General features: G+C 42.2%; 1 protein-coding gene across 11 annotated transcripts in view; it reads left to right on the forward strand.

Annotated features, from left to right (window-relative positions):
• Positions 1 to 24,822, forward strand: part of EZH1 (enhancer of zeste 1 polycomb repressive complex 2 subunit) — a 40,187-nt gene that overhangs the window by 2,929 nt on the left and 12,436 nt on the right. For 4 of the 11 annotated variants that reach the window (XR_013535945.1, XM_035301522.3, XM_002747999.6 and 1 more), the window contains exons 2-11: positions 8,202 to 8,292; positions 9,739 to 9,866; positions 10,570 to 10,698; positions 13,326 to 13,445; positions 15,317 to 15,437; positions 17,146 to 17,322; positions 18,420 to 18,522; positions 19,008 to 19,171; positions 19,558 to 19,649; positions 23,971 to 24,151. Coding sequence is in view for 9 of the 11 variants with exons in the window: in XM_035301522.3 (XP_035157413.1) it covers positions 9,750 to 9,866; positions 10,570 to 10,698; positions 13,326 to 13,445; positions 15,317 to 15,437; positions 17,146 to 17,322; positions 18,420 to 18,522; positions 19,008 to 19,171; positions 19,558 to 19,649; positions 23,971 to 24,151 (1,204 nt within the window). In the remaining 2 variants the exon portion in view is untranslated. Of the gene's footprint in view, positions 1 to 5,775; positions 5,862 to 8,201; positions 8,293 to 9,738; positions 9,867 to 10,569; positions 10,699 to 13,325; positions 13,446 to 15,316; positions 15,438 to 17,145; positions 17,323 to 18,419; positions 18,523 to 19,007; positions 19,172 to 19,557; positions 19,650 to 23,970; positions 24,152 to 24,822 lie in introns of all 11 variants that reach the window. The other 7 variants (XR_013535944.1, XM_035301520.3, XM_035301524.3 and 4 more) reach the window with 4 other exon arrangements.

The following is a 24,822-nucleotide window of genomic DNA, read 5'->3' on the forward strand; positions in this document are numbered from 1 at the left end:
CATTCCAGCCTGGGCAACAGAGCAAGACCCTGTCTCAAAAACAAAACAATAAAAAACTGATTAAAAATATTTTTTCATGGCTGGGCGCGGTGGTTCACGCCTGTAATCCCAGCAGTATGGGAGGCCGGGGCGGGTGGATCACGAGGTCAAGAGATCAAGACCATCCTGGTCAACATGGTGAAACCCCATCTCTACTAAAAATACAAAAAATTAGCTGGGCATGGTGGCACATGCTGTAATCCCGGCTACTCAGGAGGCTGAGGCAGGAGAATTGCCTGAACCCAGGAGGCGGAGGTTGCGGTGAGCCGAGATCGCGCCATTGCATTCCAGCCTGGGTAACAAGAGCGAAACTCCGTCTCAAAAAAATATACATATTTTGTCTATTTTTAATTTTTTTTTTGAGGCAGAGTCTTGCTTTATTGCCCAGGCTGGAGTGCAGTGGCATGGTCTCGACTCACCACAGCCTCCGCCTCCTGGGTTCAAGTGATCTTCCTGCCTCAGCCTCCTGAGTAGCTGGGACTACAGGCATGTGTCACCATGCCTGGCTCATTTTTGTATTTTTAGTAGAGATGAGGTTTCAGTATGTTGGCCAGGCTGGTCTCAAATTCCTGACCACATGATCCACCTGTCTTGGCCTCCCAAAGTGCTGGGATTACTGGTGTTAACCACTGCGCCTGACCTATTTTTAATTCTTATGATCTGAAACCTGGCTTCCTTGCTCCTTTAGGTAATAGTTCCTGCCCTTTGATTTGCTCTTAATATGAACATGTTGGCCAGGTGCTATAATCCCAGAAGTTTGGGAGGCCGAGGCAGGCAGATCACGAGGTCAGGAGATCAAAACCATCCTGGCCAACAAGGTGAAACCCTGTCTCTACTAAAAATACAAAAATTATCTGGGTGTGGTGGTGTGCATCTGTAGTACCAGCTACTTGGGAGGCCGAGGTAGGAGAATTGCTTGAACCCCAGAGGCGGAGATTGCAGTGAGCTGAGATCATGCCACTGCACTCCAGCCTGGCAACAGAATGAGAAAATGTCTCAAAAAAACAAAAACAAAAAGCCATGTAACAATTCATGTTATTAAGTGTATCTTTTTCTAGTCTTGGATTAAGTTTAAAAAGTTTCCACTTTGGGCCCCTGTGCTGTGGCTCAAGCCTGTAATCCTAACACTTTGGGAGGAGGCCAAGGGATGGATCACTTGAAGTCAGGAGTTCAGGACCAGCCTGGCCAACATGATGAAACCCCATTTCTATCAAAAATACAAAAAAATTAGCCAGGCGTGGTGGCACACCCCTGTCATCCCAGCTACTTGGGAGGCTGAGGAACAAGAATCCCTTTAACCTGGGAGGTGGTGGAGGTTGCAGTGAGCCAAGATTGTCTAGCCTGGGCGACAAAGCGAGACTCTGTCTCAAAAAAAAAAGTTTCTACTTTGTCCACTATTTATTTCTTTTTTTTTTTTTAAGATGGGGTTTCACCGTGTTGGTCAGGCTGCTCTTGAACTCCCAACCTCAGGTGATTTGCCCGCCTTGGCCTTCAAAGTACTTGGATTACAGGCGTGAGCCACTACACCCAACTTTGTTCACTGTTTCTACTCTGTTCACTAGTAGCTTCCCAGAAAAGATTTGAGGTAGCAACACTAAAAACACACTAATTCCGTTTCTACATAGGATAAACTAAAGAGAAAAGGGAAAAGAACGTGTAGAGAAAAGTGAAGATAACTATATCAGATAGGTTGGGATTGAGTGGGAGGGTTAAAAGTTAAAAAAAGAAGAATTGTGCTTCTCCATTCTGGAAAGTCCCTAGCTTTTTTTGTTTGTTTGTTTTATGTCCAAACTGTGTACACATTGGATTCTTTCCTACCTCTTTAGTCAGTCAATCATCAGTTGGGACTTGAGTACACTACACCTGAAAGTCATGAGTTACTTAATGGGTAGTTGGAGTTCAGTTCCTTTGGTGTGTTTTATTCTCTAACTCACCTACCCTAATAATTTGATTCAAAATAGACTAAAAAATCTGTTTTTATTGGATGATATGAGCAGTCATTAAATACAGTACCACCTAGTGACAGGATTAAACTTTGGGCTGACATAGTACAGAGCCAGTCAAGATAGGGCTCTGGCCTGTCAGGAGATTGTTTTTACTCTTCTGAGTCAGCATTCTGGCTGGACATGGTGGCTTACATCTGTAATCTCAATGCTTTGGGAGGCTGAGGCAAGGGGATTGCGTCACATCAGGAATTCAAGTCCAGCCTGGGAAACATAGCAAGATCTTGTCTCCACTAAAAATTTTAAAAAATTAGCCAGGCATGGTGGCATGTGCCTGTAGTCCCAGCTACTAGGGAGGCTGGGACCAGAGGATCTCTTGAGGCTGGGAGGTTGAGGCTGTAGTAAGCTATGATCACCCCATTGCACTCCAGCCTGGTCAGCAGAGCAAGATCCTTTCTCAAAAAAAATAAATAAATAAAAATAAAATTAAACCAGCATTGTAAATCCTATGAGCCAGCATTTTCCTTTGAGTCTCTTAAAAATTAATCTTGTTTAGGTTTTTGTTATCATTACCTCCAGTGCATATGATCTGATTCTCTTAATTAAAGAACACTAGGAAATACTAATGTTATAATTTTATTTTAAATTAGAATTCAGAGCACAGGTTCCTGTTAGGAAGGTTCTTTCTGTGTGTATAGTGCCCAGAAGCTCAAATTAATAACAGATGAAAATATCTTAGAGAGATTGGAGGGTCTAAATTAGAGGTATGCTTAATAGATCCTAACTGAGAGATCTAGCAGGCTGTGTACCTAGTCACAGAGTTGATTTTAACTGGAATGTTGCTGATATTGATTATCACCAGAATGACTCAATTGTGTGTTGCTAGAGCTCTTTTCCAGTTATAGGTTCATCCCTATCATTCAGGTTTCAATTATACTAGGAATCAAAAAACGAATAGGATGGAATATTTAAAAATCTAGGCCGGGCACAGTGGCTCACACCTGTAATCCCAGCACTTTGGGATGCCAAGGTGGGTGGGTCACCTGAGGTCAGGAGTTCGAGACCAGCCTGGCCAACATGGTGAAACCCTATCTCTACTAAAAATACAAAATTAGCCAAGCATGGTGGCACACGCTTGTAATCCCAGCTACTCGAGAGGCTGAGGCAGGAGAATCATTTGAACCCAGGAGGCAAAGTTTGCAGTGAGCCAAGATCATGTCTATGCACTCCACCCTGGTCAAAGAGAGTGAAACTCTGTCTTTAAAAAAAAAAAAAAAAAAAAATCTATAGGTCGAGCATAGTGGCTCACACCTGTAATCCCAGCACATTTGGAAGCTGAGGTGGGTAGTCCAGGAGTTCAAAACCAGCCTGGGCACCCTGGTGAAACCCTGTTTCTATAAAACAACAACAATAACAACAAACAAACAAAAACCACAAAAATTAGTTGTGCCTGGCAGCACATACCTGTAGTCCCAGCTACTCAGGAATCTGAGGTTGGAAGATGTTACGCTTGGGAGGCAGATGTTGCAGTGAGCCAGGACTGTGCCTTTGGACTTCAGCCTGGGTGACAGAGTGAGACCCTGTCTCAAAAAAATAAATAAATAAAAATAAAAAATCTATAGTGCCATCTACCTCCAAAGCCTTATTTAACCTTGCTGGTTAATAAAATTATTATTCAAGAGAAAGTAGCAAAGACACTGAATTTGCCCCTAAGATAAAGAAGCTATTTCTGCAAAGGGACACCTATGTAGATGAAATAATTTAATAGTTTGGGACTTTTGGTATTCTGATCTCAGCCTCTCTAAGTTTAAGAACATTGTTTCTTAAATTTTTTATTGCCATACAATTTCAGTAATGTTTTCCCATTTCTACCTAGTGACAGATTACATTCTAGTTTTAACCTTTGAAGCAAATTGAGATCCAGTTTTCTGGGGAAAAGATTTCCACATTTTTATAGCTTTCTTTTTCTGTAGAGATGTGACATGTAAATAAAGTGGACGTTGTTTCCAATGATTAATCTTTTTATTTTTATTTATTTATTTATTTATTATTTTTTTTTGAGACGGAGTTTCACTCCCGTTACCCAGGCTGGAGTGCAATGGCGTGATCTCAGCTCACCGCAACCTCCGCCTCCTGGGTTCAGGCAATTCTCCTGCCTCAGCCTCCTGAGTAGCTGGAATTACAGGCACACGTCACCATGCCCAGCTAATTTTTTGTATTTTTAGTAGAGACGGGGTTTCACCATGTTGACCAGGATGGTCTTGATCTCTTGACCTTGTGATCCACCTGCCTCAGCCTCCCAAAGTGCTGAGATTACAGGCTTGAGCCACCCACTGCACCCGGCCAATCTTTTTTAAAAATGAACTATTTTTTAGAATTGTTTGTTTTTGGTTTGTTTGAAACAGGGCCTCACTCTGTCACCCAGGCTGGAGTGCAGTGGTGCAGTCACAGCTCACTCCTGCAGCCTTGACGGTGCAGGCTCAATTTGTCTTCTCACATTAGCCTCCCAAGTAGCTGGGACTGGAGGCATGCACCACCACGCCCAACTTAGTTTTGTATTTTTTGTAGAGATGGGGGTCTCACCGTGTTGCCCAGGCTGGTCTCAAACAACTGGGTCCAAGAGATCTACCTGCCTTGGCCTCCCAAAGTGTTGGGATTTTAGGCTTCAGCCACCCATGCCTGCCCTAGGTTTTAAATTTATTTTAAAAATTGTAAACCTAGTATAGGGAGTTCCTATAAATCCACATCCAGTTTCCCCTATTAATAACATCTTACATTACTATACGTGTAACATTTGTTACCGTTAATGAACCACTATTGATTATATTATTATATTTATTCTTAAGTCACTTGAGTTAAAAAAAATAAAAAATTTTAAAAATTAAAAAAAAAAAAACAACAGGTGGAATTGCCTGCAGATTTTTTTTTTTTTTTTTTTTTTTTTTTTTTTTATGAGACAGAGTCTCACTCTGTCACCCAGGCTGGAGTACAGTGGTGCAATCTCGGCTCACTGTAACCTCCGCCTCCCGAGTTCAAGTGATTCTCCTGCCCCAGCCTCCTGAGTAGCTGGGATTACAGGCCTGCACCACTAGGCCTGGCTAATTTTTGTATTTTTAGTAGAGATGGGGTTTCACCATGTTGACCAGGCTGGTCTTGAACTCCTGACCTCATGATCAGCCCATCTCAGACTCCCAAAGTGCTGGGATTAAAGGGGTGAGCCACTGCACCCGGCCCTCATTGTAATTTTCATCTGCATTTTCCCAATGACTAATGATATGGAACAACTTTCTGTGTGCTCATTTGCCATTCCTGTTATCATTTCTGGTGAAATATCTGTCCAAATTTCTGCTCACTTTTTATTGGTGGTTTATTTTATTGAGCTATAGGACTTGATTATGTAAATAATTATTTTTAAATTTCTTGATCAAAACAGCATATGTTTTGGAGTTTATCTTCAATGTGTAAATGAACATGATGAAAAGGTCGTAAGTATTAAGTACCTAAGTGGAATGTAAGTGCTGTTTTACATGTGTAAGTAACTAAGTAATAGAGCTAGTAGATTTCTAAAGTATTATATCTAAAGTATTTCTCTGTGTGCCACTCGCTTTGCCCAACATGAATGAATTCATCTCTCCAAATCTGCCTGTTCTAGAGAATGCTGAGATTTTTATTTGTTAACTTTTTAAAAAACTTTGAAATGATAATTGTTGGTTAGGGTCCAGCTGCTGTGAAAACTCATCTTATGGCTGTGTTTCAGGTGTTTATTTTAATCATATCTGTCTGTTTCAAATAGTATTCTCATCTTTCTGTGCACTCTGTGGGGACTGACCAACTGCCAAATAAACTTTTAGAGACATTGAAGATCCATAGAAAAGCCAAGTAAGATAAATATTGGCTCATGGACAAATGAGAGTCAAATATCACTTTAACTGTAGAAGGAGGAAGTGTGGCTTACTTTACATTGTGATTGGTTAAAACTTAATGGCATTTTCGTGTATATGTGTGTATTCCTCTGGCCAAATAAAACAGTTGAGTAAAACTAGAAATGGTGCCATTAATCATTGGATTATTATGATATGTTTACTGTCATCTCTTGATAGACTATAGGAGATCACATTTCAGCTATAGCTCTTTAATTTAAAAAATATACGTATTTTTGACTCTGCCTCCCAGATTCAAGCAATTCTCCTGCCCCAGCCTTCCAAGTAACGGGATTTACAGGCATGTGCCACCACAGCTGGCTAATTTTGTATTTTCAGTAGAGACAGGGTTTCTCCATGTTGGTCAGGTTGGTCTCAAACTCCCAACCTCAGGTGATCCACCCGCCTTGGCCTCCCAAAGTGCTGGATTACAGGTGTGAGCCACCATGCCCAGCCTTATTTATTTATTGTAGAGATGGTGTCTCACTTTATTGCCCAGTTTAGTCTCAGAGTTCCAAAGTGTTGGAGTTATAGGCATGAGCCGCTGTACCTGACCTGATCATTTCATTTTCTTTTCCTTTTTTTTGAGACAGGGTGTCACTCTGTTGCCCAGGCTGGAGTGAAGTAGTGAGATCTCAGTAGCTCACTGCAGCCTTGATCTCCTGGGCTCAAGTGATCCTCCTGCCTCAGCCTCTTGAGTAGGTAGAAATATAGGTACATACCACCAGGCCCAGATGATGTTTTTGAGTTTAAGTAGAGATGTGGTCCCACTGTTACCCAGGCTTGTATCAAACTCCTGAGCTCAAGCTATCATCTCACCTTGGCCTCCCAAAGTGCTGAGATTATAGATGTGAGCCACTGTACCCAGCCTCTTTTCCTTTAAAAAATGGTAACAACAACAATGACAACAAACTTTAAAATATAGAGATAGGGTTTCACTGTATTGGCCAGTCTGATCTCAAACTCCTAGCCTCTTAGCAGCCCTCCCACCTTGGCCTCCCATTGTATTGGAATTGCAGGCATGAACCACTACACATTGCCTGATCAGTTCTTTTTATTTTCTTTTCCTTTTGTTTTTGAGACAGGATCTGGATGCAGTGGTGCGATCATGGCTCACTGCAGCCTCAATCTTCTGGGCTTAAGCGATCCTCTCACCTCAGCCAAAAAAAAAAAAAAAATTGTAGGAAAAATTTTAAAATAGGGTGTGAAACTTTAGTTTCTGTTTCACATTTTGGCTCTTTGTAGCTCCTAGCAATGTTTTGTTTTGTTTTCTTTGAGGCAGAGTCTTACTCTTGTCGCCCAGACTGGAGTGCAATGGCATGATCTCGGCTCACTGCAACCTCTGTCTCCTGGGTTCAAGCAATTCCCCTGCTTCAACCTTCTGAGGAGCTGGGATTGTACAGGTGCACACCACTATGCTGGGATAATTTTTTTTTTTTTTTTGTATTTTCAGTAGAGACAGGGTTTCATCATGTTGACCAGGCTCACCATGTTGACCAGGCTGATCTTGAACTCCTGACCTCTGCCTCCCAAACTGCTGGGATTACAGGAGTGAGCCACCACGCCTGGCCAGCTCCTTGTAATGTTTTTAAAATTTTTTAATGTTAAGTGGAGTAAAGAGAACTAGTTATCTAAGACACCCAGGTAGTTATAGAGTAAAAGCATCCTCCTGTGGATTTTAATGAATTTTTACATGTGTTTAGTGTTAGTTCTTTCTCTAAAATAATTGTTAGGCCTGTTGGCTGACTAGAAATTGTTTCAGAAAAGAATTATGGGCTGGATGCCATGGCACACACCTGTAACACCTGTAATCCCAGCACTTTGGGAGACCGAGGCGGGTGGATCACTTGAGATCAGGAGTTTGAGACCAGCCTGGCCAAAATGGGAAACCCTGTCTCTACCACAAATACAAAAGAAATTGGCTGAGTATTCTGGTGCGTGCCTGTAATCCCAGCTACTTGGGAGGCTGAGGCAGGAGAATTGCTTGAACCCAGGAGGCAGAGGTCGCAGTAAGCCGAGATCATGCCACTGCACTCCAGATTGGGCAACAGAGCGAGTCTCTGTCTCAAAAAAAAAAAAAAGAAAGAAAGAAAGCATCATGGGAAAATAGAATTTAGTAAAGTAAAGGCCTCTTCCCAAATGGCATCAAGTATTATTGAGACCTAACTTAGACATGCAAAAATAGTGTAGGAGAGACCTTGAAGTTTTCCTAGTTTTGAGGGAAAATCCTACTGAGGGTGTCAGGGTCTAACTTGCCCCGCCAACTTGATGGAACCACTGTCTATTCTCTTTTGAAAAGCTGGACACCTTTTCTGCTGTTGTGTCTTGCCATTCTCCTGAAGAACAGAGGCACACTACAAAACCCAATACTTCCCCTTATGTTCTATGAGGTAGGTAAAGTATATTACAGTACATACTGCTTTAAAACGTTGAGCCTTAATTCAAATACCAAGAAAGGGGGATTTACATTGTTACCGATTTTCATATGTCTTGCTGCTGACTTGGAGATAAAATTAAGCTGCTGTCATATCCTACTTTTATTGCTAGGCATGTGGTAGATTTAGACAATTTGGCAGTATGATTTTGTAACATGGGTGGGGTCTTTCCATGAAACCCTTGGATGCAAATTGGTTCTTGCCGAACACTCCTCTTACTCAAAGTAAAGAGGAGAGTTCTGGCCAGGTGCAGTGGCTCACACCTGTAATCCCAACACTTTGGGAGGCCGAGGCGGGCGGATCACGAGGTCAAGAGATCAAGACCATCCTGGCCATCATGCTGAAACCCTGTCTCTACTAAAAATACAAAAATTAGCTGGGTGTGGTGGCATGCACCTGTAATCCCAGCTACTCGGGAGGCTGAGGCAGGAGAATTGCTTGAACCCAGGAGGCGGAGGTTGCAGTGAACTGAGATTGTGCCACTGCACTCAGCCTGGCGACAGAGCAAGACTCTGTCTCAAAAAAAAAAAAAAAAAAAAAAAAAAAAGAGAGAAAAGTTCCATTTCTTGAAGTAATCCAAGTTCCTAGTACCTGTGGGAGAACTTCTTGAGTGCTAAATTAAAAACAAGTTACCACAGGAGGACAGAGGCTAAGCTTTTTGACAATTGGACCAGAAATTGCTAATGTGAAATTTTATTGTTGTTGTTCTGGGGTTTTGTTTTGTTTTTTGAGACAGAGTCTTGCTCAGTTGCAGTGGGCCGAGATCCCACCTCTGCACTCAGGTGCACACCACCACACCCAGCTAATTTTTGACAGGGTTTCAGCATCTTGGCCAGGCTGGTCTTGAACTCCCTACCTCGTGATCCACCCACCTCGGCCTCCCAAAGTGCTGGGATTACAGGTGTGATCCACAGTGCCTGGCCTTGTTGTTGTTTTTTGTTTTGTTTTTTGAGACAAGGTCTCACTCTGCCACCCCAGCTGGAGTACAGTGGCATGGTCATGGCTCACTGTAGCCCTGACCTCCTGGGCTCAAGCAATCCTCCCACATCAGCTTCTTAGTAGCTGGGACTGCAGGCGCTTGCCAACACACCTGACTAATTTTTGTATTTTCTGTAGAGACAGGGTTCACCATGTTGCCCAAGCTGGGCCCAAACACCTGGGCTCAAGTAGTGCTCCCACCTCAGCCTCCTAAAGTGTTGGGATTACAGGTGTGAGCCATAATGCCTAGCTTTTATTTTTAAACTGAAACTTTCTGTTGAACTCACATTTGCGTTCTTTAAATTTATATTTTTATGAGTGAATCTAATGAGAATGAAAGCACAATTGACCATTTTTTATTTATTTGAGGAGTGCTTCATTCCCAGGCAATAAAATGTCATTTCTCATCTCTATCTCTTTTAGATTACAGCAAGATGGAAATACCAAATCCCCCAACCTCCAAATGTATCACTTACTGGAAAAGAAAAGTGAAATCTGAATACATGCGACTTCGACAACTTAAACGACTTCAGGCAAATATGGGTGCAAAGGTAAAAAAATAATTCCCGAGTGAAAGTTTATGTATTTCAATATACTGATCCAATGTAAAGGGGTTGGAATTTTCTTTTAACTTTTGTTTTGAAATCTTAACAGGGCTGGGCACAGTGGTTCACACTTGTAATCCCAGCACTTTGGGAGGCTGAGGCAGGTAGATCACCTGAGGTCAGGAGTTTGACACCAGCCTGGCCAACATGGCAAAACCTGTCTCTACTAAAAATACAAAAATTAGCCAGCCCTTGTGTCACAAACCTGTAATCCCAGGAGAATTGCTTGAATCCAGGAGGTGGAGATTGCAGTGAGCCGAGATGATGTCCAGCCTGGGTGACAGAGCAGGACTCCATCTCAAAATAAAAAAAGGCCAGGCACAGTGGCTAATGCCTGTAATCCCAATATTTTGGGAGGCTGAGGCAGGCAGATCACTTGAGGCTAGCAGTTTGAAACTAGCCTGGCCAACATGGTGAAACCCTGTCTCTACCAAAAATACAAAAATTAGCCGGGTGTGGTGGCATGTGCCTATAATCCCAGCTACTTGGGAGGCTGAGGCAGGAGAATCACTTGAACCTGGGAGGCAGAGGTTGTGGTCAGCTGCTAATACTCTCCAGCCTGGGTGACAGAGCAAGACTCTTATCTCAAAAAAATTTAATCAGTTAATTAAATCACAATATATCTTAATCTTTTTCATGACTTTACTAGGCTTTGTATGTGGCAAATTTTGCCAAGGTTCAAGAAAAAACCCAGATCCTCAATGAAGAATGGAAGAAGCTTCGTGTCCAACCTGTTCAGTCGATGAAGCCTGTGAGTGGACACCCTTTTCTCAAAAAGGTACTTTTGGAAGTTTAAGCTCAGTCTTCCTCTATTCCTTGGGCTTAATGCTTTTTCCTATATGTATATATTTTTTTCTTATTTTCTTCTTATTTTTTTTTATAGAGGCAGGGTTTCACCATGTTGGCCAGGCTGGTCTCAAACTCCTAACCTCAGGTGATCCACCTGCCTTGGCCTCCCAAAGTGCTGGGATTACAGGCATGCGCCACCGAGCCCAGCCCAGCTTTTTCCTATATTTGTAATGGAATAAGTAAGACAAGGTGTGGTGGCTTACACCAGTACTCCCAGCTATTTGGGAGGCTGAGGTTGGGAAGATTGCTTGAGGTAAGGAGTTTGAGATCAGCCTGGGCAACATAGACCCTATCTCTAAAAATTTTTTTTAAGATTAGCCAGACATGATGGTGCGCACATGCAGTCCCAGCTACTTGGGAGGCTGAGGCGGAAGGATTGCTTGAGCCCAGAAGTTCAAAGTTGAAATAAACAATTATTGCACCACAACACTCCAGGCTGGGTGACAGAGCAAGACCCTGTCTCTAAAAAAAAAAAAAAAAAAAAAAAAAAAAAATCCCTGCAACATGCATGAAAAAAAGGGAAAGAAAATAAATAAGGTTAATAGATAAAGCTATTTTAGTCAACTTTGAATAATTAAGATAGCAAATCTGCAGCTACAAGAGTAATCTTGGGGCCAGGTGCAGTGTCTCACAACTGTAATCCCAGCACTTTGGGAAGCTAAGATGGAGGGATCACTTGAGGCTAGGAGTTTGAGACCAGTCTGGCCAACATAGTGAAATACCGTTTCTCCTAAAAATACAAAAGTTCGCCAGGTATGGTCGTGCATGCCTATAATCCCAGCTACTTGGGAGGCTGAGGCCTGAGAATCTCTTGAACCTAGGAAGCAGAAGTTGCAGTGAGATCACACCACTGCACTCCAGCCTGGGAGAAAGAGTGAGACTCTGTCTCAAATAAATAATAAAGGAGTGTTCTAGTTAAGAAACTTTGACCGGACACGGTGGCTCATGGCTATAATCCCAGCACTTTGGGAGGTTGAGGTGTGTGGATCACTTCAGGAGTTCAAGACCAGCCTGGCCAACATGGTGAAACCCCATCTCTACTAATAATACAAAAAAAATTAGCAAGGCATGGTGGCGCGCGTCTATAGTCCTAGCTACTAGGGAGGCTGAGGAATGAGAATTGCTTGAATCGTGAGGTAGAGGTTGCAGTGAGCCAAGATTGTACCATTGCACTCCAGCCTGGGCGACGAGTGAAACACCGTCTCTGAAAGAAAAAAAAAAGAAACTTTCTGAAAAGAAATTATTATTATTATTATTTAGAGACAAGATCTCACTGTGTCACCCAGACTGGAGTATAGTGGCATGATCATAGCTTACTGTAACCTCCGACACCTGGGAAATAGATAATATTTTTAAAATATAAAAAGTAAATATTGTCTAGGCATGGTAGTGCATGCCTACAATCCCAGCTACTCAGGAGGCTGAGGTGGGAGAATCACTTGAACCCAGGAATTTGAGGCCGCAGTGAGCTGTGATCTCCAGCCTGGGTGACATGGTGAGACTCTGTCTCTTAAAAAAAAATTTAAAAAGCAAATAGTGTATTGAGGGCAAATATCTTTCCTAAAGCAGAATGTTACTATAATTTCTATTCCACTTTGCTTCTCCATGTACTATCCCTATCACCTATGCAGCTAAGTTGATGTCCACTGTCTTAAAGTTTAGGTCTTCAGAAAACTTCTTCATCTCTTAGGACTTTTAGAGGCTCTTTACTGGTGAATAGGAGTCCCTGCTTTTGTCCGGGCGTAGTGGCTCACAACTGTAATCTCAGCACTGAGGCAGGATGATTGCTTGAGTCCAGGAGTTGGAGACCATTGTTGACAACATAGCGAGACTCTGTCTCTACAAAAAGAAAAACAATTAGCTGGATGTAGTAGACATGGCTGTAGTCCCAGCTACTCGGGAAGCTGAGGGTGGGAGGATGGCTTGAGCCTGGGAGACAGAGGCTACAGTGAGCTGCGATTATGCAGCTGCGCTCAGCCTGGGCGACAGAGTGAGATCCTGTCTCAAAAAAAGAGTTCCTGCTTTCCACAGGTTTGCAGTCTAGGGATTCCTTTTAGGAGATGATGTTATAAAACCCTCAATTTATTAATTTGTTTAAAGTTTTTTTTATAATTTTAAATGCCATCTGAATTTTTAAATTTTAATGTATTAATTTGTAAGAACTAAAGGCTACTAGGATCATTTCTTTCTTTCTTTTTTTTTTTCTTAAGACAGGGTCTTGCTTTGTCACCCAGGCTGGAGTACAGTGGCTCACTCAACCTCCGCCTACCAGGTTCAAGTGATTCTCATGCCTCAGCCTCCCAAGTAGCTGGGATTACAGGTGTGCACCACCACACCCAGCTAATTTTTGTATTATATTTTTGTAGAGATGGGGTTTTACCATGTTGGCCTGGCTGGTCTTGAACTGACCTCAAGTGATCTTCCTGTCTTGGCCTCCCAGCATGCTGGGATTACAGGTGTGAGCCACTGTGCCCGGCCAATTTTGGAAGGAAATTACATTTCTCTCTTGGGTTATATGCCCATCTTTCTCTCTCCATGTCATTGCTTGTATTTCAGTGTACCATAGAGAGCATTTTCCCTGGATTTGCAAGCCAACATATGTTAATGAGGTCACTGAACACAGTTGCATTGGTTCCCATCATGTATTCCTGGTCCCCTCTCCAGCAGAACTTTATGGTATGTATTGAAAGCACTGTGGTGGTTATTTAAACTGTATGGTTATCTTATGTTGATATACCAGAGCTCCTCTTAGGTTAAAGATTGTCCAAGTACTTAACAAAGCTTGGACATGCAGGGCAGACAAGATTGTAGTTATTTGTTCTAAACAGTGTATATTGCAAGTTGTCAATCAGACTCTTGAGACTTGAGCAGGTTGTCTGCTCTGTTGATGGAGAGAGTCGACAGAGTCGACAGAGTCGACTCTCTATCGATTACTCCATCGACAGAGTAATCCTTTCTGAATTCTCTAAATGCAGGCTGCTACAAAAACAACTGAGGCAACAGTTGTGTACATAGTCTTTTCATTTGGACCTTTGTGCTGACTCCTACTAGGATTATTTGTGGTTTTGATAATCAGTCCTCTCTAAATACTGCCATTGCTTGTCATCTGCCTGGTGACAGATAGCAGTACTACTGGTTGGAATGAGGTCAAGGTTTATAGAAGGGAATTATCTCTTAGGATAAAACTTCAGAATAATTTTACTTGCTTCTTGGGGGTTTTAGAATGACTGTATTCTCTGCTGCGCACCCCACTCCCCCAAAAGTATTTACTATTGTTTATTGCCAGAAAGTATCTATAGCCTGGGCTGCAGATGACCTTAAATGCTCATTGAGTGTGATTGGCATGAGTTGTAATCAAATTGTTTTTTTATTATGGGAGAATCTTAGTCTGTTTTATAGGATTCCCATCGGTCTTATGATTGCCCAGTTTATTTTGTAGTTAAATTGCAGATTATAATCTTAGACGCTTTCTTTTTCTTTTTCTTTTTTTTGAGACAGAGTCTTGCTCTGTCACCAGGCGCCAGACTGGAGTGCAGTGGCAGGGTCTTGGTTCACCGCAACCTCCGCCTCCCGGGTTCAAGCAGTTCTCCTGCCTCAGCCTCCTGAGTAGCTGGGACTACAGGCGGGTGCCACCATGACCAGCTAATTTTTGTATTTTTTTTTTTAGTAGAGATGGGATTTCACCATGTTGGCCAGGATGATCTCAATCTCTTGACCTCATGATCTGCCCGCCTTGGCCTCCCAAAGTGCTGGGATTACAGGCATGAGCCACCGCGCCTGGCAGAAGCTTTCATTTTTATTTATCTATTTATCTCTCTACTTATGAAAACAATTAGAAACTTTTTACACTGTTGTTTGGGTGATGTTTGTACCTGTTTCATAAAGATGTTTACTGGATAAAATGAGATAATACATGAAAGCACTGCAAAAAATATACCGTCAAATTCTCGGCGTTGGTGAAAATATCATTGTTACTATCAAGCTAAACATTTGGTAGTTAATATTATCAACTAAACAGATCTTTTTTTCTAAGCATGACATTACTCCTACCATTTGAGATTTTTGTTTGTTTGTTTGTTTGTTGTTGTTTTGGAGATGGAGTCTTCCTCTGATGCCAGGCTGGAGTGCAGTGGTGTGATCTCGGCTCACTGCAATCTCTGCCTCCTGGGTTCAAGCGATTCCCCTGCCTCAGCCTCCTGAGTAGCTGGGACTATAGGTGCATGCCATCACACCTGGGTAATTTTTTGTATTTTAGTGGAGACAAGGTTTCACCATGTTCGCCAGGATGGTCTCCATCTCCTGACCTTGTGATCCACCTGTCTCAGCCTCCCAAAGTGCTTGGATTACAGCTGTGAGCCACTGCTCCCGGCCCCATTTGAGATTTTTTTGGCAAAACAAAATGGCCAGTTCAATGCAGAAAACTTTTGAATAAAGGCATTTTTTAGGAGACTCAAGCAGCAAACAAAGCTCAGCAAAGATTCTGCTAAATAGGAAAGAGGAGCTGCATCATGGCTTCATGGAATGAATTACATCCGATTTGATTTCAGGTAGAAGATGAGACGGTTTTGTGCAATATTCCCTACATGGGAGATGAAGTGAAAGAAGAAGATGAGACTTTTATTGAGGAGCTGATCAATAACTACGATGGGAAAGTCCATGGTGAAGAAGGTAGTGGTGCTGAACTCTGGGAGAAAATTTTGTTAGAATCAGGCCTCTTCTTTGGCATCTGATCATCTTGCCATTTTGCTTTTATCTTCTGCCACGTGGGGTACACACTAAAGAATATTTCAATGTCATCACATGTCTGGGTGTTAATTTTTTTATTTTTAGTTTTTTAGAGACAGGGTCTCATTTGGTCACCCAAGCTGGAATGCAGTGGCATAATCATAGCTTATTGTAGACTTGACCTTCTAGGCTTAAGTGACTTTCCTCCTTCAGCCTCCTGGGTGGCTAGGACTACAGGCATACTCCACCACACCTGGCCAAATTTTTTGTAGAAATGGAGTCTCACCACATTGCCCAGGCTGGTCTTAAACTCCTGGCCTCAAGCAATCTTCCCACGTTGGCCTCCCAAAGCCCTGGGATTACAGGTGTGAGCCACCAGCCTGGCCCAAAATACCCTAGTTATTTCCTTTTTTGCTTTTTGTTTTTTATTACCCTAGTTATTGCTGATTCAAGCAGCAGAAACAGAAATAAAAATTATTTAAAGTACCCTAGTTAAATTTTAAATGGAGTTGGGACATGAAAGGATTATATAGTAATCAGTGGCTGGAGAGGAAGTTTATTATATAAATAAGTTTAATCTTAGAACTTAGGAGTTTTCCATAAGTACATCCAAGACCATTTTGTTCTTTATTTCTCTTTCTCTGAGAATAGTAATGAGCCTCTCCGTCATACTTCTTTGATCCAGGTATCTCCTGGATCTCCCAGAAGTTGATTTTAATAATCTGAATTTCCTAAAAGCAAATTGTTTGGATTTAGTTGTAATTCTAGAAAAGTCTGTCCATGTCTAAGAAATGGAAGGAGGAGAGACTCCCCATCAATTTGTAAACTAACAGCCTCACCTGCTCTTCTGACAATTGTGAGGGCTGTTGTGATGCTGTTGAACTACATTATTTGTCCTCAGTGCCTCCTAGTGTTCAAAAACCTATATTGTAGTAGTTCTCCATAAAGTACAATTTTAGGAAAAAGTTCTGTCTTTTGATTTAGAGATGTCATTACTGACTCATCAGCTGCAAAGCCAATAGAATTTTCATTTTATTTTTTTTCTTTGTCCTACTGGAGATTGTGTAACACTTTTTTTTTTTGAGATGGAGTTTCACTCTTGTTACCCAGGCTGGAGTGCAATGGCACCATCTCAGCTCACTGCAACCTCCACCTCCTGGGTTCAAGCAATTCTCCTGCCTCAGCTTCCCAAGTAGCTGGGACTACAGGTGCGTGCCACCATGCCCAGCTAATTTTTTAATATTTTTAGTAGAGACAGGGTTTCACCATGTTGACCAGGATGGTCTCAATCTCTTGACCTCGTGATCCACCCGCTTCAGCCTTCCAAAGTGCTAGGATTATAGGCGTGAGCCACCACACACAGCCTGTTTGACACTTTGTGAGATTTTGAACCATAAATTCAGATTTGACTTGTGACTGAGAAAGTGAAGTTCTTCAGTAAGAATTAAGCCTATAACTGTATTCCTACTCTAGCCAGCTGAACTTGCATGTGTAGGAGCCAATCAAATGACTGTAATTTCCAGAAATCCCATATAAAAATGTACACCTGTTACTTATCTGGGCCTCTGGAGTGAGTACAAGAAAACCTGCCTAGGAGGACTCATGGAATGCAAAGTGATCACTGCTCATCCTTCTAATCCTTTTGTTTCAGAGATGATCCCTGGATCCGTCCTGATTAGTGATGCTGTTTTTCTGGAGTTGGTAGATGCCCTGAATCAGTACTCAGATGAGGAGGAGGAAGGGCACAATGATACCTCAGATGGAAAGCAGGATGACAGCAAAGAAGATCTGCCAGTAACAAGAAAGAGAAAGCGACATGCTATTGAAGGTACATAGCATGGGCTCCCTTATTCTGTTTTTAAAGTGATGGTGATAGGGAAGAAGGAAGAATGGAAAGGTTTGTTGCCTATTAAAGGCTGTCGGTCCTTTTTGTTGGTTTACTTAAAAGGAGACAATGATCATTAACTGATAGCTGCAGATAGCTGTGACTTAGGTGAAGAATAAACTAGAAGAACTGATAGAATAATCATTGTTATTCATTTCTAATTATATGTGTTATGTGAAATTGGGATCATGCCAATATATATATGTATATATTAAATTTTGTATACCTTTTTATTTACTCTTATGAACACTTTTCCATGTCACTAATGTTTAATTTAAAATTTAATAGTTTAATTATACTCTATGTTATTTAATTATACTATATGTCCAGGGACATAGTGTATTCTCTCTTATTATATCATAATTATAGTATCAGTCAGTTCTTCAGTATCCACTTTATGGTAAGATTCTTCTATGTTCAGATCTCTCCATGAACACTTCTTTCACTTCCAAATTCTTATTTTTATTTTTTAAATTTATTATTTATTATTTTTTTGAGACAGAGTCTTGGTCTGTCACCCAGGGTGGAGTGCAGCGGCACAATCTCGGCTCACTGCAACCTCTGCCTCCCTGGTTCAAAAGATTCTTGTGTATCAGCCTTCCAAGTAGCTGGGACTACAGGCATGCACCAACATGCCCAGCTAAGTTTTGTATTTTTAGTAGAGTTGGGGTTTCATCATGCTGGCCAGGCTGGTCTCAAACTCCTGGCCTCAAGTGATTCGCTCCCCTTGGCCTCCCAAAGTATTGACTGGGATTACAGGTGTGAGCTACCTCATATCCAGATTCTAATTGGGACTGTGGATTTTGTTGTTAATATGTAGACTCTAACTTCCTTATTTACTTGTAGCCCATATCATTTACTTATAGCCTGTATCAGTTAAGCCCAGATAGCACTGATGTTTATGTATCTCTAAACAATCAGTGTTAGGTTAACAAAGCAGCTTTAATCAAAATGCTATGACAAAGGGAGAAAAGATCACACAGCTTTGTTTGCATGTTCTGATAATCACACTCAGGTGCTTTTTATCATTTTCAATTCAGGCAACAAAAAGAGTTCCAAGAAACAGTTCCCCAATGACATGATCTTCAGTGCAATTGCCTCAATGTTCCCTGAGAATGGTGTCCCAGATGACATGAAGGAGAGGTAGGGAAAGCTGTCCCACTTAGGCCATATACCGAGTGCTTGGATAAAACCTTTATTCCCTGCTAATTTTTGGTTAGTAAAAAACTTTGTTTATGGTAAGTACATTATGATTTGCCCACACCTTGATTATTTCTTGCTTACTCAATTACATCTAAATGCCCCCTTGCTATATTAAGGGTCGTTGTATACTGGCTTTTGAGTGAGTCTGACCAGAGAACTTTTACTCTGACATTTTTCTGGAGAGTTACACCAGCACCATCTTATCAAATCTTTCCCTCCCCTTACTTTCCAACATTTGCCCAACCCAGCATAATTACAGTGGTATACCTGCTTTCCTTATCTACCGTTCTCTTATCAACCAGACCTATAAAAAACACCCATCCTCCCTTGGCAGACCTAGGTAGGCTACTGTCAGTACCCAGTCTGTATTTTCCTCGGTGGAGGCAGTCCCTCGGAGGAACTCTCATCTCTCTTTTCTTAAATAGGTATCGAGAGCTAACAGAGATGTCAGACCCCAATGCACTTCCCCCTCAGTGCACACCCAACATCGATGGCCCCAATGCCAAGTCTGTGCAGCGGGAGCAATCTCTGCACTCCTTCCACACACTTTTTTGCCGGCGCTGCTTTAAATACGACTGCTTCCTTCACCGTGAGTGGGGCTACTCTGTTTGAAATGCTCTCCTCTCTTCCATCCCCAGCCACCGTTTCCTTCTCTTTGTTCTGGTTTCTCCTGTAGAGTTCCTGGCTTCTGAGCTAATGTTTTATAAAGGGCCAGTTCTACTTTCCCATGTTCAATGATAGTGCAACATGCTTTGCATGATAGGGACAGACTAACCAGCAACATATCTCTTCCTCAGTACCTCCCAGCTTTGAAAGTATTGTGTTGATGTCAGAAATGACTAAATTTTATGTACCCTGATGGTATCGGTTTATATAGAATTCTAACTCTTAAAATAGCTCCCTAATTCAATTTTGTTCCTTCCCATCTTGTCAAGTGGATAGACCACTGGAAACAAGACAGTTTTTGTTTTCCAGCTTTTCATGCCACCCCTAATGTATATAAACGCAAGAATAAAGAAATCAAGATTGAACCAGAACCATGTGGCACAGACTGCTTCCTTTTGCTGGTATGTTCTTAAGCTATTCTGGCATTGTTAACTTTGTTGAAGATTGAGCAGGAAATGGTCTTCAAGCTTTCTGCCTCTGGGAACACAAGCCAAGTGAGCCAGTACATAGTACTCAGAGGGTCATATAGCACAAATAAAACATGGCTTTTGCTCTTAAGGAGCTCCCCAGTTATTGTGGGACTGCTCTTAAGGAACTCCCAGACATGATAGGACTCTAAAGTTAGCTGATGGAGTGCAGGTTCAAAGATCATTAAAGGCTTGCCTGCGCGAAGTACTTCCTGCTTAGATTTCAGAGCCTAAAACTGTATTGTTAGAATTGGAGCAAAGTATGTGCTCGGGGGGTGGGGGGGTGGGTATGCACTCTAGTTTCTTTGCTGTCTTCTCAAAATGCATATAACTACGAGGGGAGTAGCACATGATGATGCTGATGTCTTGTTGTGATCAACTAGATGGACCCTTCCATGACGGGCAGACCTTATGAAGCAGCATAAATGGTCTGGCATAGCTGCAGGGAGGCAGTATACTGAAAGCTAGAAAGAAAGAGATCATCTGGACTTGCCAAAGACACAGTTTGGCTCTGTACATAACAGGATGAGCCTAGGTGAGGAATAAAATACCTTGATAAAATTTCTGCCACCTATTAAAATTATACAGCCAACCAAGTGCTTTAGGAACCATCTTCACTGGGATAATAGATGGAAAGATGGTAGAGAATGCTGTTGGAATGCCTGTGGAAAATGAGCTGTACTGTAAAAGCAAAAGAATTTTTATCAGGTTTATTTTTTCTTTAATGTGTATTGACTTCTTCCTATATGCCAAGTACCATGGTAGGCCCTTAACATACCTTGGTCTTATTTTCATCCTATAACAGCGTCATGAGGTAGAGAAAACTATGGATTACAGAAGTTAATATATTTTGCCTAAAGTTTGTTGATAAGTCAGTGGTGTGGCAGTGATGAAATTCAAGCCCTGGTCTCACTCCACAGGTCATACTTTTACAATTACACCACGTTGGCCGGGCACGGAGAGGCTCACGCCTGTAATTCCAGCACTTTGGGAGGCCAAGGCGGGTGGATCACAAGGTCAGCAGTTCAAGACCAGCCTGGCCAAGATGGTGAAACCCCATCTCTACTAAAAATACAAAAATTAGCCAGGTGTGGTGGTGCGTGCCAGTAATCCCAGCTACTCAGGAGGCTGAGGCAGAGAATTGCTTGAACCTGAGAGGTGGAGGTTGCAGTGAGCTTAGCTCATGTGACTACACTCCAGCCTGGGCGACAGAGTGAGACTCCATCTCAAAAAAAAAAAAACAAATATAATTACTCCATGATTTTTGGTCAGGTGTGGTGGCTCATACCTGTAATCCCAGTGCTTTGGGAGGCCAAGGCAGGTGGACCACCTGAAGTCAGAAGTTTTGAGACCAGCCTGGTCAACATGGTGAAACCCTGTCTCCACTAAAAATACAAAATTAGCTGGGTGTGGTGGTGCACACCTGTAGTCCCAGCTACTCGGGAGGCTGAGACAGGAGAATTGCTTGAACTGAGGAGGTGGAGGCTGCAGTGAGTTGAGATCGCCCCACTGGACTCCAGCCTGAGTGAGACAGCAAAACATACCAGGCACAGTGGTGCATGCCTGTAGTCCCAGCTACTCGGAAGGCTGAGGTGGGAGGATCACTTGAGTCCAGAAGTTCTGGGCTATAGTGCCCTATGCCAATTGGGTGTCCACACTAAGTTTGGCATATGGTGACCTTCCAGGAGTGGGGGACCACCAGGTTGCTTAAGGAAGGGTGGACCGGCCCAGGTCGGAAACAGAGCAGGTCAAAACTCCTATGCTGATCAGTAGTAGGATCGCACCTGTGAATAGCCACTGCACTCCAGCCTGGGCAACATAGCAAGACCTTGTCTCTTAAAAAAAAAAAAATATATATATATATATACACACACACACACACACACACACACACACACATACACACATACATACATACACCGTGCTTTGAAAACATACCAGCATTTATATAAGTCAAAAGGGCATTGCCCTTCTCATAGGAGTCACTCTGATACCCTGTACGTGTATTACAAAGATACTGCCAATGCCTGAAATGTATGTATGTTTAGCTTACACAGATAATATATGCACAGTTTTTCTTTCATTGCTTTTTAGGTTTGAGTACATATTTAAATATAATGTTGGACTATTTTCCCCCAACTGTTTATTAAGAACATTATTAGGTCTGGATGCAGCGGCTAATGCATGTAATCTCAGCACTTTGGGAGGCCAAGGTGGGTGGATCACCTGAGGTCGGGAGTTCGAGACCAACCTGACCAACATGGAGAAACCCCATCTCTACTAAAAATACAAAAGTAGCCAGGCATGGTGGCACATGCCTGTAATCCCAGCCACTCAGGAAGCTGAGGCAGGAGAATCACTTGAACCTGGGAGGTGGAGATTGCTATGAGCTGAGATCATGCCATTGCACTCCAGCCTGGGCAACGAGCAAAACTCCATCTAAAAAAAAAAAAAATTTGGGGGGGGGGTCGTCATATTAAAATGGTAGCTCACCCCTGTAATCCCAGTACTTTGGGGGACTGAGGTGGGTGGATAGTTTGAGCCCAGGAGTTTGAGATCAGGCTGGGCAACATGGCAAAACCTCATCTATACGAAAATAAAAAACTTAGCTGGGCATGGTGGCATGCACCTATAATCCCAGCTACTTGGGAAGCTGAGGTAGGAGGATCACTTGAGCCTAGGATGTCAGGGCTGCAGTGAGCTGAGATTGTGCTACTTCACTTGCCTGGGCAACAGAGCAAGATCCTGTCTCGGAAAAAAACCTATAATTTTTAAACATATATATATTTTTTAAACATATATAGATATATTTAAAATATAGGTGATGCTGTATACTTCACATGCAGTATAATATCAAGTTCAGTTAACAAAACTCCCCTTTTGGAATTTCTTTTAGGCCCAACTATATATTATTCTAAATATCCTTAATAGGATATTTAGAGGTTAACCTTTATTTTATTATTATTTTTTTATTTTTATTACTCAAGCTTCATTTTTAAATTGAGCTTCCTGACTCTGCTTGTGCCTTCAACACTGTCACAATTTTCTGCTCCTGGATAAGGAAAGCATGCTTGATCCTGCACCAATACATTCAGCACACATGGACCCACTACAGGCTCTGCTGATGTGCTTTTCTGTTTTGGACAATCTCATAGAGACTTTAGGTCTCACAGCACAAACCCCCCGACGTCTGCCTGGGAACCTGCCACATGCAGATTTCAGTGGTTTCCCAACCCTCTTGGCATAAAGGTAATCAATTCTATTACAGGGGCTCAGGACAGCCTAGTTTTGTTAGAGGCTATATTGCAGGAAAGCCTGTGTGTTTTTCAAATGCTGAACCATTCTGAGTGCCTCTAGATGATGTCCCTGGAAGATAAATCTTTATTTTGTAGAAGTAGATTTAGTTTTCAGAAACAGCTAGAAGTCTTTGAGAACCAAGTCTGATGAGAAAATATTGATGACCAAGCTGAGTGATAATTATTTCATTTAAAAAAGCGGGGGATAGCTGTAAAATAATGAAACAGTATTCTGAGTTTCAGACACAGATTTGAGAGGAAGTGTCAAAATTAAGTAGTAAGACTGTACAGACTAAGCATTACACATTTTATTAAAGAAACAGAGAAAGTGTGGCAGAATGGAAAGAATAGTGGCGTAGGGAGACAAGGAGCCCTGATTCCTATATCCCTCTGGAACTGTTAGCTGTATAATCTCAAGCTAGTTTCTTCCCCTCTCTGAATCTCATTTCTTCATCTATAGGATAATGTATTCTCAAATTCCAAACAACTAACATGCAAGTTAATTTTAGATACAACTCACTGGAAAATTGAAGACACAAATGCCTAGATTATATCTTTTTTAAGATTACAGGACATTAGCTGGGTATGGTGGCATGTGCTTGTGGTCCTAGCTACTTGGGAGGCTGAAGCAGGAGAATCACTTGAGCCCAGGAATTAGAGGCTGCCGTGAGCCATGATCAGGCCACTGTACTCCAGCCTGGGCAACAGAGAGAGACCCTGTCTCAAAAAAAGAAAGATTATAGGACAACCCTTTTGTGAAAAAGTATGTTACTCAGCTTTGTTAAGCAGCTCTCTCATTGTTACAGGATCATCGTTATTATATGGTACAGAAAAAAAGAAGAGACGATATTAATTGTATTTAAGCACAGATATTACGAAGATGAAGGTTTGTGATGATGAGATCAATATGGTGACTCTGGGCCTGTTCCTATTTCCCATCTGTAATGTGTCCACTGCAGGAAGGAGCAAAAGAGTATGCCATGCTCCACAACCCCCGTTCCAAGTGCTCTGGTCGTCGCCGGAGAAGGCACCACATGGTCAGTGCTTCCTGCTCCAACACCTCAGCCTCTGCTGCAGCTGAGACTAAAGAAGGAGACAGTGACAGGGACACAGGCAATGACTGGGCCTCCAGTTCTTCAGGTACGATGAACAGAAAATGAATACTTTTCTTTGCATTCAAGGACTCTGGAAAACCCAGGATCACTGCCTGACGCTTAACATTACTACCTCTTAAAAATGTAAATTCTTTCTAGTTTTGTAAATATTAAAGATGGGGAATATTTTCTTTTTTTTGAGACAGAGTCTCACTCTGTCACCCAGGCTGGAGTGCAGTGGCACTGTCTTGGCTCACTGCAACCTCTGCCTCCTGGGTTCAAATGATTCTCCTGCCTCAGCCTCCCAGGGAGCTGGGATTACAGGCACCCACCACTACACCTGGCTAATTTTTGTATTTTTAGTAGAGACAGAGTTTCACCATGTTGGCCAAGCTGGTCTTAAACTCTTGACCTCAGGTGATCCGCCCGCCTTGGCTTCCTAAAGTGCTGGGATTACAGGCATGAGCCACCCTACCTGGCTAATTTTTGCATGTTTAGTAGAGATGGGATTTTGCCATGTTATTCAGGCTGGTCTGAGCTCAATCTATCTACCTTGGCCTCCCAAAATGCGGGGATTACAGCTGTGAGCCACCATGCCTGGCCTAAAGATGGGGAATATTTTCATTCCTAACTATTCTGCCTTTTAAAGTAGAATGAAGTACTTCCAAGTTTGTGACACACTATTCATGACAACTGCTTTTTACCTTCTTCTGATTC

The sequence above is a fragment of the Callithrix jacchus genome, chromosome 5 (assembly GCF_049354715.1).
Source record: "Callithrix jacchus isolate 240 chromosome 5, calJac240_pri, whole genome shotgun sequence".
NCBI lineage: Eukaryota > Metazoa > Chordata > Mammalia > Primates > Cebidae > Callithrix > Callithrix jacchus.